Here is a 17,582-nt window from a genome sequence, read left to right on the forward strand (position 1 = left end):
AATGCCTGAAAAGGCAGTATAAGTTTCTCGACTAACACCTATTTTATTATCATTATCGATGTAATTTCCTCCCAGGTTAGATTTCATGATTCATATGCCTCACACAGAGACATGCAGGTATGACATCTATGAAGGCAGGTACTGAAGGGCAGGTTAGGTGAAGGACAGGGGATGGGTAAGATTAAAGGTCATCTTTAAACACGGTGACTTACTGTTTAAACAAGTGCAGCTTTGTTTTGTTCTAGTGTTCACTCAAATAGCTCTCGTGTTCTATAGCTTTTTGACACATCTATGGTATTATCAAAGGGGAGCGAACAGACCTTTCCTCGCAGTATTCATCTGAGAGACCGCATTTTTATACTTAGTAATTGGATTTGCAGAACACAGAGAGCCAAATCATCAGGTGCTGTATCACCACCCTGCTTTGAATGTGCCTATCCCAATTTACCTAGACTTGGCCTTACAACTTTGTAGCATCAATAAAAACAACAGTATTTGGTTTTAACTTACAGGTCGCAGTTTGCCGTATGAAGTTTCGGGAGGAATTCGCGGAGGCTGTGAGAATCCGGGGGGCTCTGAACTGAAGTTGTTTTCTGAAAGAGTAAGCAACAACCCATCACAAACAAGCCACTCAGTATTGCTGAATTAACTTTATGTTGCAAAAAAAGCTCCCTCCCTTCCCCCCCCGAAATGTGAACGTTCTAAATTAAGCATTTAGCTGAAATGTTTCTTTTACTATCACAAAATTCCTTACCGTTAGTTGACGGTGATCTGGGGAAGTACTGAGAACCTCTTTTATCCGGACTGTGGTAGGGACTAGTGGGAGGCTGGTCATACAGTGGCAGCGGTGGAAGGGCGTTATTAGGCTTCGGAGTTGGGGATACCTATGTTAAAAAGAGAGAGGGGCTGCAGAAAGCCTTACTCCTCGACAGTTTTTATGTACACACGGAGGTGCAGTAAGTTCTCTGACACATCAGTATGCTAGGAACTTTCATCTGGTGAAAAACTATCTGTCAGAAGTGCTGTCAGGTACGTTTGGGAAGGAAAGCCAAGATATCCAACAGTGATTACATTTTTTTTAAATCATAGGTTGCCACTGAGCAGAAATGTTCATCCTTTCCCAGATAATTTAGACAGACTTTTTGAGGGTTATTTGAAAAAGTCATTTGGCCAAGTGTGCCTCTCCACATGTATTCGCACAAAAGCGTTAAGATCACGAGTTTTATCCCAACTCAATTGCATATATATCATTTAAATGTTAAGTTTTCATGGTCTTCTCAAATCAAAGAATAAAAACACCGGAGAAATTACTTTGTAGGGAACATGGAAGTCCAGTTTCTAACACCACAATTACACATGAGAATGTGTCTGTTTTTCTAATACGATATAAGGATTAGAGAACTATAGTAAAATGAAGATATTTTTACAAAAATTACTGTAATACAATATTTGGCAGTACTGTGCCCTTCAAAAATTGAGAGGATACAGAACAGATTTAAGTATGAAAACATTAAATTAGGGCTGAGAGAGCCTGTAATTCCCTTTTTGCCAGGTTCTGTTTGATGCCTCAGCCTATGCCATAAATTAATTACAGGAAGTAGACTGTGAATTTTCTCCTTTGGTTCATTCCCTTTCTGCCCAAGTACTTTCCTTTATTCCCAAATCTGTTACATTTGCCAAAATATATCAGTTGATAATTATTAGGCTCGGTAAGAAACTAAAAGCTTTTTTTCTTCTTAAATTGGTTCTGATTTTTTTTTTTCCTAAAGAAGGAGCAGATCTTTGCTGCCTTGCAAAATCGCCCTAACAAACTAATATCATACGTGCAAGGTAGCACCGCAACTCTTTACATACCTGAATATCTCCAATCCACTGAGTCTCTCCATTTTCTGAGGCCGTAAGCTCTTCAACTAATACTGATGGGAACACCCCAACGCGTCCGTTGAATTCTCCTTCCCAAAAGCCATCATCATCTTGATTTTCCTTGTTCAAGATGCGGATGATCGCTCCTTCCGGGAAGGACAGCTCATCATCTGTCTGGCCCTCGTAATCATAAAGTGCTTTTACAAAACAGACTGAAGGATGGAAGAGGGGGGGGGGGAAAGTGTAATTGGCATGAGCTTAAAAAAACAGTAAGTACTATACATACTTTTATGGTTGGACTCATGATCTTAAAGGTCTTTTCCAACCTAATATGATTCTATTTGACTCTATAATTGCTGAGTCAAATTATTTTAGTTTTCCTTAATTTTAGTTAATCTCAACTCTATGAGATAGCCAGGTCAATTGCACAGATTTGATATGAGATCGATAATTACTGAGAACAGTTGCACTCAGATACAGGTCAAATATGAGAAATTCTCATGTGCAACATCCGAACTCGATATGCAGAATGCTTTCGAGAACAAGCTTAATATACTATTTATTTATGTATTGGTATTTACCACTGGAGTCTCCATTCAGGCTGCCTGAGACTAAGTCGGCCTCAGTGGAGTTATTTGAGGTGTGTGATCGACTATCCAGTGCCGCAAGGGACTGCAGCATACTCAGCAGACTGCTGGATGTCGGGAACTGCAGGTACTTCTCTGGCACATAACCCACGTGGCCCGCTTTGTTCCGTGCCTGTAAGTAAACGACAGAAAAGATGCTCTGCTTTTGCATACTGCTCTGAAAATAATCCAGATACTTTCTTCCGTCCCAAGTTCTATTTCTAAAAGTAATAGTGAAAACAGTCTCAGAAAAATGATACCTTTACCCAGTCTTCCATATCTCCGTCTTCAATAACTTCCAACACCTCATGTTCCTCTATGGTCAATTCATCTGGCTGAGAAGCCTGAGGTATGTAACAGGAAGATTAGAAAATAAAAGTGTTTTCAGGTGCACGGGACAGGCAGCGTAAAGAACATTCTCATCCAGACTTTTATTAAAACTTATGTTTTTTAAAATACTGAAAATTTTACGATGTAGCATACTTTAAAACATATTAATAAGGGTGGTTCTGTATACCTACTGACATTCACAAGGCCCTTTTTCACTCAAGGGGATAGATGGAAGCACCCTGAATACCACCCAGCGCGTTGAACCCTATTTACTTTTGAAACCCTAATTACTCCGTACTCTAAGACTAAGTCTGCCACTGGCTTCGGCTACCGCAGCGGTGTGATTTACAACTGACCTAGCAGTGCTAGCAGAAGTAAATAGCATGAATGCAGTTTGTCAGCAAAGCTTTAACTCATGAATGGTGGTTTCACTATTACAGTACAAAGAAGAGCTTTGTTGTACAGCGTACAAACATGCCTAACACTGAGAAGGCATTTCCAATATAGCCGCACCGGCTCAGCAACAGAGATTAAAACCTCTTCTAATGGCAACTGGTCTCCTTGAAGCCAGACAGGGACAGCTCTGCGTACTTCAATTCATGCACGGACTTCAGTACTCTGCTGAACTGTAGCATAAATGTGTTTCACAACGTCATGAATTTCACAACTAGATGTTAGATATATTTAATGCGCACCATTATTGAGCCAAATGCTGACATTTTACCTCAAACTCCCACAAAACACTTACATCTATTATTTCTTTGTTGCATAATTCATTTTTGTAATCAAATTTTAAAAAAAAATCACAAACCTTATATGAATAAACAACTTTGCAGGTGAGAGGATAATTTCTTAGAGTACCAGAAGGACTAGAACTACTGTCATCAAAAACATCCATGCTATCTTCAAACTCTTCACCTTCTTCCTTTTCTGCATCAGCATTAATCTATTAAAACAAATTAAATTTAGCATTATACCATCAGATAAAAATAAGTGAAGAAATAAAAACAAAAATGAATTGATCAATATTCTTCAGTGTGGTTTTTTTTACTACTTACAATTATTGAAACTGGACAAAAAAACAATGACTAAATAATATTCAACATACGATTCTCAAATAAGCAGTCATCAAACAAGCAAATACAGGGAAGCGAAAGAATAAGAGCTGTCACCAAATTACATCTTTGCTTAACTCAGCTGTATTTCTTCATTCAAGCACAGGTCCGTGGACTTTAAAAACAACCACAGAAGATTTTGAAAGCTCCAACTCAACAGCTGGACAGTTATCTATTTTTTACATAAGCTGTGAAACAGTGACTAATGTACTTTGGAGATGCCATTTCAGAGCAACAGCAAGTAGTTTAATGGGAAAAAGAGTCACTTACTGAGAATTTATGCTATTAAAAGATTAATGCACCTGCGACTACAAGTTATAAAATGAAACTGCAGTGGAAATACTTAAACTTGAAAAAATTTAAAAAAAAAAAAAAATCAGCCTTCCAGCTGGTGTATTCTGCACAATAGATTTGCTGCAGTTTATAAAAAAAATTCCTTAGAGAAAGAATGATGATTAAAAACTAGCTATGAAAGTTTAAATAAAAACTGAAGTCAATACACTGGAAAAATACAAGTTTCTATAAATGTAGTTTGGGCAACGTTGACATGAGCTGTGCTTTGGCCTTGTGCCTGGATTAAATTTTGAATAAACACTTTGTCTCATGTGAAAATAGGCAAGTCCTTTGAATCAAAGGCAACACTGTTATGTATTTGCTATCCTCCCTTTATTTCTTCCTTATTCCTCATGAAAACTAAAAGGCTGATTAATCAACAAAAAGTTAGGCTGAGACCAAAAAGGCACTGTGCAGGCTCCCTAAACCGGCTGTGTCCATACCTCTGCTCTGTAGCATATTTGCCCTTATAGACCTGGAGTAGAAGAGCACAAAGCTTCATCATTTTCTGACTTAGATTAAATTTTATGTTATGATTTCTAGACTACGTCCTTGTAATTCATATTATTTTTTTCCCACTCATTTTCATTCAAGTGCAGTTTGCGTCCATTGCTATTTTTAAGTTCACGGATGCCGCGGTAACAAAAAAAAAATCACTATCCTACCTAGCTAACGCTTTGATATATTAACAGCCAACTATAAATTATGGCAAATTTAAGGTTTCCCCCTCTAGTTCTTAACTGCCTTTTGCTGTGCATGGTCTATGTCCCAGCAGCCAAAGCTGACATTCAGCTGACAGCCGTATGAAACATCATGGAAATTAGTGTATCATGTCTAGAAAGACTTGTTCATAAAACATCTGGTCCTGGTTTTCTAACACAAGGAGGAAAAATACATTTTAATTTTCAGTGTGTGGGCTGCTCAAACTCCTTGAATAGAATCATTTGCCAAGTAGGCACACAGAGGGAAAACAGCACTAATGATACAGAAAACTTAGCAGTTTGTTTCATAAAGCTCATTTTTCTACAGAGTCTGGTAATGAAAGACGGCATAAGCAAAGAATAAATACATCAGCCACAATTATAGAGAGCAAACATAAGAATAAATGCAGGTAAGAAGGTGACAAGATAGCTTGATTATACATATGAAAAAAGGTATGCAAATATCTATCTTGTTTTGTTGCACATCCTACCCAAAAAGAGGTTCGATACCAGAAAGATATACCAAAAGCCCTTTTTTATCCATCCTCGGAAATGCAGAGACCCTGGGAACAACAGAGAACACGTTTATACCGCACCCCCTCCAGTCTGATTTGGATGTATGACCTGTAGCAGCTAAAAAAGGCTGAAATTTCCCGCCAATCCACTAAGAGAGCTGCCTGCCGGAGCACCCGAAGGTACCGATCAGTCGGAGCCAGTTTGCAATACGTGTATTTAGGGACAGAAACCACTATTTGCTTCGCACAGGTTGCTGGTATCAGATGACAATCAGGCTTGAATATGAACCGGTAACCTGAGAGTTGAAAGATGCTATAACCTTTTACAGTTAAAAGATGCTATATCCCTTTACAGTTATAAAAGCATCCATTTTCACGTTCACAGTAAACGTACCAATTGCAAACTTTATTTCTAACTCTGCAATACTGTACTTCTACTGTACAAATGTTTCTTGCAACTGTACCGTTTCAAGTCCCAGCGAACAGAAAACAAAACACAAACCCTATAAAGACATTATTCTCTCCTCCTTTTTTGAATAAATTACATAATATTTACAATACGTTTGTTGTAGGCAGCGTAAAGGTTTCCCAACGACGTTAATATGTAAGAGCAGCATTGCATACATTTTCCAGATGACAATTCAAATTCAAAATTATGATTAACTTTTTTGGTCGTGTACACTGGGGGAATAAAGTATTCCCTCCCAAGATTACGCATTTCATCATTATATCAGAAAGTGAGCCGACTGGATAGGTGATGGGATACTAACTCCTTCAGCTCGTTACATTACTGTAGTAGGTTAAATAAATACAGTGACATCAAGCCATCGATGCTGCCGCCTTCTTTTTAGCTCTTTGAAAGAAAATACATCGAGAGCTTTGCTGAACAAATTGCAAATACCGACACAAAGCAAAGCTGTGCGTGAGGTAAGGATGGGAGATAGCTGGTTTCTGAACATTAAACACTGCCCGCTCTTCAAGGATGAAGTGAAAGCGCTGCTTGTTATATGCTGCAGTCATTCTTCTAATAATTGCAAGCAACGTAATTTCGGTAACAGTTCTAAGAATTCCATCTACAGGCTGTCCTCATCTGGCCTGCCAAGGTCAACAGCATCTTTTTTTATACGGGAGTGTACGTAAGTGTAAAAGGGGAAAATAAGAATCAGAGTTTAACCTCCCACGCTGTGGCATCTGCTGGCTCGCCAGGGACTAGCACGGGGTTTGGCTCCAGGGCCAACTGTTGGCATGTCTGATGAGACAGAGAACAAGGTGTTGGGCGGAATCCAACATGCACAACGGGAAGTTAAAGGAGGTGGAGTACAAGAAGAAAAGAAAAAAAAACACTGTTAAACACAGCTATGTAACATATCCTCATCTATCCTGGCTAGAAAGGATCTGAAATGAAACTCGGCACAAGAACTCCATTGGGATTTGGGAAGGCTGAAGCTTGCTAAAGCATACTCCAACTTTAATCTCTAATTACACTACTAACCATGGGAATAAAGCGCTGCAAATCACTTGACTGTGTTTGAGCTCTGTGTCCTAGAAGAAACATCCTAACACTCTGAAGAAAGCAAAGAGTGGATTCAGGAGTCTCAGGATTTGCTGAGACTCCATTCAGTGCTCGCTCACTTTTTTGAGCTAAAGTTGACATAGACGAAAATAGCTGTACATCCAAAAAACCCCTTTCCCTCTAAGGGTTTGCCACCATTACCAAGAAAACAATAAAGAAGCAGAAAAGCATGAAGAAACATGGGAACGAGCAGGATTTTTTGTGTGTAGATACCACATACTTGCTGAAACAGAGATTTTGTTTCTCTTAGGCGGTCAGCGAAAGCAAGCCATTCTCCAAATCATTGCAACGCAATGAAAAATCACATTCCCATTCCCCCTGGAAGTTTTGTTATACAGAAGATAAGTTTTGACTGTCCAAAGCATTTAAGATTAAAAAGAATGTGTGAACTAAGTAATTTTAATAGTGTATGAAGTTAGGAAAGTATCCACATGCAAACCAAGACTTTATAAAAGCCTCTGAATTTTGTTAAGTATTAAATATATAAACACATACAGAAAATTCAAAATTTGTTTGAGGCAAACTGACTAGACCTTCAGGAATTTTATTTTAGTTGGTTACTGGTGAAGAGCAACAGATTGGTTAGTTTTACTGCCAAAGGTGGCAGCTCAGCATCGCATGCCATGTAGGGGGATTAAAAAAAAGAGAATATGAGCTCTTTTAGCAGTTCCCATTTTCTGAACAGGGTTTCTTGGTTCAGGCAGCTGTTTGATTCAGCTATCACTATTGTTTTTTTAAACATATCACTCTTCAGGGGGGAGAGAGGGGAGAGAAACGAGAGTTTGCTTTTTACTCTTTCTTGAATTGCATAAAAATGTGCTTTCTTCCAAGCTAAACAGATGGGAGATGTCTCTGGCCTATTTTGCAAACCAGCTATAAATATTGCAAACACAATTAGTCTTACGTACTACTGAGTAAAAAATCATTACCAATCTTCCACTGATCCAAGTCGCTTTTTAGTTCAATTTTGGGTATACGGGATGAATTTTCAAAAGAGTTAGCGTGACATTGGACACAGCAAGACATATTCACGCAACTGAATTCAACAGTTTAAGAAATTACCAACTCTCGGATGAAATGCAGTAGTGATCAGGTTTGCGGTCTGTTCCAATTTAACTTCAGTACTGCCTTAATGAAACTAGTTATTCATAAAGAAAAAGTCAAATATTTAATGTATCTCAAATAACAGGGCAGTAACTTGCAGGTGAATAGCAGTAACATCTGAATCTATGACAAATCTTTGAGGGAAATATCTAACCCTGCTCACAGGAATGGACACCCTGTTTTCCAAAGCCTTTCACTGATTTCTAATGAATCAAATTTTAATCTCAAATATCCAACCAATTTGGAAAACAGGCTTTGCTTTCTTGATGATGCTTTCTTGATGTTAAACCACAAGACTTTCACTGCGATCTGCACATAAACGGCTCTTGAAGAGATGATGTAGAGTCTACATTTTTCTAAACATTTGGAAAAATATAGCCTTTCATCCAAGTATCTCAGATAACATCGTAAACCATTAATGAAACTTCAAAGAAACTCGCAGACATTTTTCTTTTCAGGAGATGGCAAATAAATGTTATGGCGCTTATCCAAGGTCAGAAAAATCAATCTAAAGTAAACTCAGCAACAGAACCCAGAAATCTCTTTTTTTTTCATGAAATTCAGACACATATTTCAGCCACATAAAGCTACAAGATTTTTCCAGCTAGCTAACAAACAACCAAATATTATCAATTCTGTTTTATATTCAGTATTAAGTGAGGAGTTGCTCCTAAGGAAGAGCCACGTGGAGACAAAGTGAGTTTTACACATTGGAAACCATACCAGGTGTGAAGAGCCGTTGTTGGTCACTGAAGGCAGGCTGGCCCAGCGTTCGTTTTCCAGTTCTTCCATCACTTGGTTCATTGCGCTTTTTAGCCACGTATCCACAGACACACCGATCTGCTTCAGCAGATCAAGACGGGCTTCTGCTTTCAGCTTAATTATCTGAGGAAATAAACACGCACAAGTCAGAATTCTTTCAAGATTACATTTCTCTCCTTGCCACGATTCAAATGTGTTATTTCCTGATCTGCAAATTACTCGGGTGGCTCCGAAAGCTGCTCCACGCGGAAACGAGTCCAGTTCTTCATTTCCTTGCCTGCAGGAATGCGGTGTGAGCCAAGAGCCGGGGAATGGTTTTCTAGAGATGTAAAACTACAGGCACAGCCAACTTCACAAGTTGGTGTTTTTAAAATAACATCTATTAGTTTATGCTAACTTTCTATTCATATATTCTAGTGGTTGGTTAGTTTAGATTATTTTCGAAGCACAAAAGCGCAGATAAAACGCAGAGCTTCACAGTATTTTTAAAACCAGAGATAATCCTGGGCTGCAGACCCTGGATGCCATCTCGGCTGGTGATTAAACTGGATGTGACACACAAATAAATCTGATGCGATACACACACACAAACCCACCAACACCCAAAATGAGGCTATTTTCCATCAGTACTTGCCAGAGATCACAGGAAGCTTATTTGTTATGGAAACAGAATATCTTAATAATTCCAAAATTAAATAAATATCACACTTCAACAGTTTCACAATTTTTGTCTTTAGAACAGAATGAAAATTTAGGTTTTCTGACAGCTGGATTCACTTCAGCATCCTGGCATGCCTTCTGGCCAACGGAGCCAAGGCTTTAACAAATCCATGGCAAACCACCACTCTAATCCAAATTATTTAACAATCTAAACAGAAGGAATGGAAAGAAGAAATGAAGAATTTTAAGCAAACCGAAATTCAGAATTTCAAGACAAGCAAAGCAGAATTTCAAGAAAAGCAAAGCAGAATTTCAAAGATCACCTCAAGAAGTGCGGGGCAAACCTAGGAATAAAATCGAGGACATTTTTGTCCAGTCCAGCCCTATCATCATCGTCCTGTTGCACTTGCTCATCAGAGGAACAAAAATCAAGTGATTTACCAAAGGTCCTTCAGTGAGTCACTGATGGAGGCAACAACCGAAACCCACTGAACTGCCCTGGAGTTTTTCCTGCATTTCTGTTCACAGCATCATTCATTCTTAGCAAGTTACTGTGCAAGTAGCAAAGTTTCACCTCCCTTCTCGCCCTCCCAGCCCCTTCCGCAGGGATCAGAAGCACCTTACTTCAGCGTCGCCACCTGTATCAATAGAGCAAGTTATGAGTGGCACTGGGAAACCAAGCAAAACCAGCAAAAATTGATGGGTCTAAGCAAAAATTAGAGGGAAATGACTTTTTCTGTAGTGGCTGAAGCACAGTAGACTATGTAAGAATATATGTACAGTGAATTAAAATGCCAATTGGTGCTAGATAGATTTTTATCTCTCTTATGAATATCCTTACTATGTACAAAATTTTGTGTTGAACTGATACTGGTATTTTTCTTGTTTTTGACATGCTGCTGCACTTTACTATTATCTTTCTATTAAGAAGATAAGTCAGAAAATAAATTACTATAACTTTCACTCAGCTGAACCCGCAAACATGGGTCCATTTTAATTTTAAAACTAATTGCGAAGGTGACTTTAAACCTGTTTCAAACAATGAAACGCCTTTTGAGAGATACTATTTTTAATTCCGTTTGGAAGAAATGTGATTTTTTAAAAAGCACACAACTTATTAGAGTACAATTTATTATGTGAAAGGTATCTTCATATAGGTACAGCTGCATGCACACGCTCTCCCACATAATTAGGTATGAGGAGACTGAAGGATCGGACAAGTTTGAGAAGTATTTCCCACGGGAAAAGCCAAAGCCACTTAGCCAAGTGAAGTTTCCACTTCTCTGTGCAAGCGGTCTTCAGGTGAATGATTAACGTGTACTGTAAAAACTCTTCATATAACCAAGAATATGAGGAAAAAAGTAAAATATATTAATATGCATCACACTACTTCAGTCAAGAGTCAGAAAATACTGATTTAAAAAGAATAAAAAATCCCAAGATTGATCCACACATCAGCATTTACATTTGAAAGGCAGACCCTTTCAATTCAACTGTGGCATCAAGCATCTTCTGAAAACCTTGTCGGTCAGTATGGTCCAAGCCCCAACCCCAACTCTGTAAATATGTACAAAAGCAATACCTATGAGAAGATCTGAAATCAGAAGTGTTAGATGGTGCTAGAGTTTTGAGTTCCAGGCGTAAATGGAGTAGGCATTTTATCCCTTTATTGGTCTTAGAAAGGCAATACCTCTCGTTTTTCTTCCTTTTCCCCTACTTATATTAGTTTGTACATTTTAAAACTGTAAGAACATGGAAACAATAATAATTTTAATTAATCATTAACCTTTTCTTTCGAAAAATTTGCTTTAGGAGCGCTTATCAAATTGAGAAATGGATTTCTCACTATATCAAGCTAAACAGAGAATACGCTTTTAAACCAAAGATGTTAGCCCAGAAGGGTTGCACCAAAAAAGCTGAATCCAGGGATGCCAATCTCTGCATGTGAACACACCTCTCTCCTGTTAGTAAGTATTCAAGACTTTGAACAAAAACACTTTCTAAACACATCTGCTTTGAAAGAAGGGGAGATGAGTGGCTCTGCAGCACCCAGTGAAGATGAGCACTGATCCTGCCTCTTATTTGGATGCTCCTACACCCAAGGTGAATTACCTGCTAGCACGATGTTGGAGCACGGTCAGCTCCAACCGCGGCAGCTGCATATTAACACGCAGATCAGACATCTGTAGTGTGAGAACAACCTAGTCAAAGGCAATCGATTCATATGGGGTTGATTTGCAACTGTGGTAGGGCATGGGTGGGTTAGTGGCTTCAGCGGACACATCATCCTTTTACTTTTTTTTTTGAAACTGTGATAGATTGACTTAATGCAGGTCATTTGCTTTAGCTTGTTAATGAGAAACTGCCCATTTTACCACGTTACCAAGCTGAGGTGCCTCCGTGTATACATACACTTGTGGAGTAAAGTAGCTATGCCCTAATTTGTCTTTATATTCAGACATTATATTATGAGGATTTTCCATATGCCTTCAACAAAAGTTTCCTAGGAAATGATCAGCCTAGTTGTTTTGCTGTTTTACCTCGTTATGCAATTTCCAATTAGCTTGAGTTATGCAACAGCAATAAACATTAGTCTAGGCATGCTATAAACATTTGTAGTTCATATTAGTACTCAGTCTGCTGTAAACCATGTTGTTTGTACAAACTTGTTAGCTCAAATAAACAAGCTGCTCCAAGATCCTTGACTGTACTTGCTAAGGGTCAGACAAGAGTTTTTAATTCAAGGTACCCAGCAAATCCAACCGAGTTACCCCACTCTATTTACACATAGTAGTCTTAATATTCAACAAACATTTGTTCCAAACCACAAATGTTTTGAGTTTCATTCCATTGCAGACAAACCATAAAAGTACTTAGAATATTAGGTCAGGCCTGCACTTCAAAGATGTATAATGCTATTTACAAGCATACATATATATTTTTACCTAAATAATTATACTGGTAGACCAGGGTTAACAGTTTCCTACCTATATGGGGGGGGGTGGGGGGGGGAAGAACCCAGACAGTAGTATAAGTTTACTCTGCTTCTCACACAGGAACAGCTACATATTTAAAAATACAAGCACTTCATTCAACTATCACTATGTCTAAATTAGCTGGGGTTTGACGCTTTCATTATGCTGGAATAAAATGTTAAGTAAGAGGGAAACAAGGGATCACCCAGAGGAAATACTGGTGTTTCCACCAGCATCAAGTCATGCAACAAGCTTTGCTGTATGTGTTGCTTTTATTCCTGGACTCAGGCACGAGGTAGGCTCTTCCCTTTGGAAGGGGAGGTTTCTGCAAGCTGGAGTCCTGATTTCATCAAGGAGGGACCCACCTGGCACAAAGGATGCAACTTCAGCTTGCCCAGTCTTCTCTTTCAGTTTCTGATCACAGAAAGTGATGCATTGAAATAGAAAGAGGCATGGCGTACTTTGACAAATCACAGATTTGCATTATACTCCAAAACCACACCAGGCTATAGTGCCCTTAAAAAAGGATGCACTAGCTCTCAAAGCCTTGTTCCTTCAAAAAGATTATATATCTCACATTAAAAACTAAATGAGGCTTTAATCATTGATTTTCCCTCTCAACAAAATGGACTCTAGCAGACACACATACCGTACTTCCCGACTGAGTGACCTCCACTGACAGAAGCTCATAGACTTGAAAATATTTTAAATCAAGTAACCACTTATATTCCCAGCCATACTAAGTATCTCCAGGAAGGAAGCTGGGAGTCGAAAGCACCGGAATGCTGGAATCCAGCACACGCTCTGAAACCTCGGTGCCGCCCAAATTTCATTGTTATTAAGTCTCACTGTAGGACAAATATTTTCTTCTTTAATAGTGAAATTGCTGTTTACAATTACTATTTACCAATTACTATTTAACAGCTAAGGACTGGGATATCTTTACACTGATTTAAAAACCGTCAGCCACCCACCAAGTTTACAAACAGTGTTCTGGGTGGTTCCTGCTTCTCTGAGCTGTTCTTTTGCCTTAGCTGATGGTAGGTTATAAGAAGATGAAAGGAAAAAACCCCAAAGTTTTTAAAAATATAAATATTGTTATCTATTTCTCACATACCTATCATTGCCCTACATGGAAGAAGGAATAGTTTTGTTTATTTACTGTTCCAGTCTTAATTAAGCAAAGGCTTTAGACCTACAGCTTGCACAAGATGAAGATAAACAACTGCTTTGGAAGTCATGAAAATTAAAAACACCAAGAATACATTACAAAGCTGTTCTCTGTTCCCAGAAAGAAAAGGGCCTGTAAGAAACCGAGTGTTCATTTACATCCCACAAACACCTTGGTTACGAGTCTTTTAAAGTCATTTATAAAAGTGTTGGGGTAAAAAACAAACACAGAAATCTAGCAAAGCTAATCTAATGTGGCCCCTTAAATATTTTGGTTTATGATTATTAGATCAGTTTTGAATGGAGTTTCTTGAACGCAGAGTTGCTTTATTTTCCACGATTTTTCAGGGCGCAGAACAAGACCATGACTCCTGCCCATCGGAGAGTGCTTCTCTCCCTGCTCTACGTTCCCTGTGCTTTTTGATCTGTGCTAAAGCCACCTGAACACCCCTGCCAAGCCCATATTTCTTCTCTTAAAGCATTCAGAATTATTTATTTTAGACAAAGGTTATACTTACGAGCATGTTCAGCCATTAAAATCAGATTAAATTAGGATTACAAGTAGATCTAAACGATCTTTTGTGAGAAATATTGTATTCCACTGCAGTATCTTTCTAGTGGCAGGAACAAAATCATTAAGTGGGTTGGACAGTCTCATTTGGCAAATTGTTTTAGCTAAGAAGAAAGCAACATGGGAAGGTTTTGGCTGAACAATTCTGGAAAGATATTATCTTTTTTTTTTCCTCATTTGGAAACATTTTTGTTTAAATTCTAGGCTTTTTTAATTAAAAAAAGGCATTAAAACGAAATAATTCTCTTAATGAAAAATAAGGTATTATTTAAATTTTGGACCACCAGAATTATTTGCACAGTGATAGGTAGAAGTAACTATGAGTACAGTAAAAACAAGTTTTGGAATGCCACAAATTTCTCAAAACCCAACGTAAGCTCTGCCCTGCAAATCAGTTTTAAATCGCAGTTCAGTGCTGTTAAAGTATGGATGCATGAGCAAATAATCCATGAAGCTCAACTTCCACTGCCTTCTTGATGTTTGGGGTGGAAAGTTAGCTATGCCAAAAACACCCCTATCAAAAAAAAAATCCTATCCGACATGACTCACCTAAAATTTTGATCCCTGAGGCGCAAACTTGAGCTCAGCCTTGAAAGGGGAGTCTATCAGTAATTGTAGCTGTACAGCATTGGTCTGCAGTACCGTAAATCAAGACTATATGATGCCAGAGATTTATAAAAAACAGGTAAGAAAGACATTCTTTCTGCTTTAACCTGTGTTTCCTTTGTCTTCTTTGCAGCCAAAAAAAAATACACTTGCTAGCTGGCTCCAGGCGAAGCTCCGCCACTGCTTGCAACAGAGTGACCGCAGCAAGTCCTGCAGCAACCTGGAACCACCCACCCCTGTGAATTCACCTGGCCAGGACCGAAAACCCCAAACCCAACACTTTTTCTGCACCAGCTAGGGAACTAGCTAATAAATGACATCTTTTAACACAACACTGAGTGGTTTTTTTAAGTGGGAGGATGGGTGGGAAGTTTCTACAGATATTACAGCAGAGTTAGTTAATTTATATGCTAAATATTCTGCATGGAGTTAAATCAAACAAGACTGTTAGGGTGAAGCAAACAGGAAATTAAACACTGACACAGATAACATGTCTCAAGAGTGAATGCCAAGGTTAAGAAAACAGAGGTGAAGCTATTAATGGAGAAGAGCCCACCTGCATAGCTCCAGCCCAGCTGGCAGGCTGATTTTTCCCAAACTCCAGCGTATAAAACCATTAGAGACTCCTAAACAGAGAAAGCAATTGGTGGGGAACGAGATGGAGAGTACATGAGAGCAGTATCGAAGCATTTTAGAGGGTTTACGAAGTTGTTCCGAGGCTACTAGTAATGGGACTGAATGGAAATTACCCAAATTCTGTAAGTAGAAAATGAAATGTATATAAAATGTATGTATGCAAACCTTTAATAACACATTTCTCTGCAGTCCTGAATGAATACTGGTTCTTAATATAGTGAAAGATGTTGTATACATTTCATAGTTGAAAGATTCAGTAAGATTTAAGCCGAGGCTGGACTAGAGACACCCCCAAAGCTCCCAACCTGAACGACTCTATGAAATGACACCGCTTTCAAACCACAAGTTTAAGAAACTGAGTTGGATTTTCAGTGTGATCCACCTTTCAAAAGAACAGAATAAAAAAAAAAGGAAGAAAATCTACAAAACAAGCAACGTTAATATTCTTGTAGCCCAGACTAATCCCTGATCCCTTTACCAAAAAGATCTGAGAGATAGTCTACTGCCTGAAGTCCTACAGCAATTATTCTTCATCTCAGCAACATTTAAAGTCATGATGACTATTATTTGTAGGATGTTTTCAAAATGACTTATCCATCCGTTTCCATATATAAGGATATCTAGCCTTTACAGTACATAGGGATTTATAAGATATATAGACAGCAAATATGGCTCTTCAGTTGACTATAGCCTTGCAGGAATCTTTACAACTGTATTTCATCATTAGCTTCAAAACATCTCCGTGTTTGTTCCTGCCCCTTCATCCCACAAAATACCTTCCTCTGTTAAATGTCCACTATTAGTCCTTTATTATTACCATGAATTCATATACCCCAGTCTTCTAAAGACTTCCTTTCTCATTGCTCATACCAGAACAGGCAGGTTTATCAAAAAAATATACTGTGAAATATTAAAGCAGGATCTGAGCATACGGCATGCTCTCCAAATTTCTCATTTACAGCAAGTCCTTGAAAAATAATTATCAGAAAGTATTAATTCAAGATAAAAATTCTCAAATAGAATAATTTTTGCAACACTGCAGTCAGAATGATTAAATGTTTGGGTACAGCTGATAAAGTACGAAGACTTGCACATCTTCATAATACCATAATACAGCTTCAGGGCTCTGATGATGTTCTTCTCAACAACAACATTCTCATCTCTGCAGATGTCCTCACTAAACTGCTTTTCACCAAAAGAGTTCAAAATTCCTGATCTGTGGATGTCGGCGGCATTTTTCCAGGCTAGTCCTCATTCTGCCTAGCCGGAAAGACTAACAGGTCCTACAAATCTCATACCGAGAAGGCAATCTGTTTACTTAGCACAGCTCTCCCAAGCATATGTTTCCCAAGCAAAGCCATAGATGGCAGCAAGTGACATTTTACAAATTCAACTTTATTTCAGGTTGGTAGCCTTATTCCATTTCATTTATTTTAGTGAAGCATATGGAATTAGCTTTTCTCACATTTCTTATGAGCAGAGAATAACACCACTCTTGCAGTTGAAAGGTTCAACTGCAAGAACACACAAATAACAACAGGCTGAAACGTAGCTACATCTACTTGAGATGCAGTAGGACCACATGCAGCATACGATTAATAGATTAGATCCTAAGATAGAACAGAAGCCCAGCCAGCAAACACAACTGTTATCACAGCACAGTAATAAATATTCATAGCCAAATATAAGGGGAGGGAGAAAACAGCCCTCCATTCACAATTAAAAAAATGGACCTAAGATTCTGAACTGATCAAACGAGGTAAACAGCACCATAATGAGTCTTAATCAAATTTTATCTGGTACAAATACTCTCTTGAGAGTTGTAGATAGCCTAATGATGAGAGAAAATGCATACCCCTATAATTAAGTGGAAATAGGATTAATTGCTGTGGAGGCCCCAAGACCTTCCTTGAGCATAGACCTGAGCACAAACGGGAAATCTCCCATCATCACCGAGAAAAATTGTGTCAGCCCTGGGACCAACTATACTGCCTGGCGAGACTCACACCAGGCTATTAAAGTATCGGAGTCTTTAGTCTGAT

At 38.5% G+C, this 17,582-nt stretch overlaps 1 protein-coding gene across 2 annotated transcripts in view; it reads right to left on the reverse strand.

Moving 5' to 3' along the window:
* FCHSD2 (FCH and double SH3 domains 2) overlaps nt 1-17,582 on the reverse strand; it is a 165,230-nt gene that overhangs the window by 3,702 nt on the left and 143,946 nt on the right. For both annotated transcript variants that reach the window (XM_075140363.1, XM_075140362.1), the window contains exons 13-19: nt 8,884-9,045; nt 3,631-3,765; nt 2,750-2,833; nt 2,445-2,622; nt 1,855-2,075; nt 755-884; nt 511-593 (exon numbers count right to left, since the gene is read on the reverse strand). In XM_075140363.1, the coding sequence (XP_074996464.1) occupies nt 511-593; nt 755-884; nt 1,855-2,075; nt 2,445-2,622; nt 2,750-2,833; nt 3,631-3,765; nt 8,884-9,045 (993 nt within the window). The remainder of the gene's footprint in view (nt 1-510; nt 594-754; nt 885-1,854; nt 2,076-2,444; nt 2,623-2,749; nt 2,834-3,630; nt 3,766-8,883; nt 9,046-17,582) is intronic.

Source organism: Calonectris borealis, chromosome 1 (assembly GCF_964195595.1).
Source record: "Calonectris borealis chromosome 1, bCalBor7.hap1.2, whole genome shotgun sequence".
Lineage (NCBI taxonomy): Eukaryota > Metazoa > Chordata > Aves > Procellariiformes > Procellariidae > Calonectris > Calonectris borealis.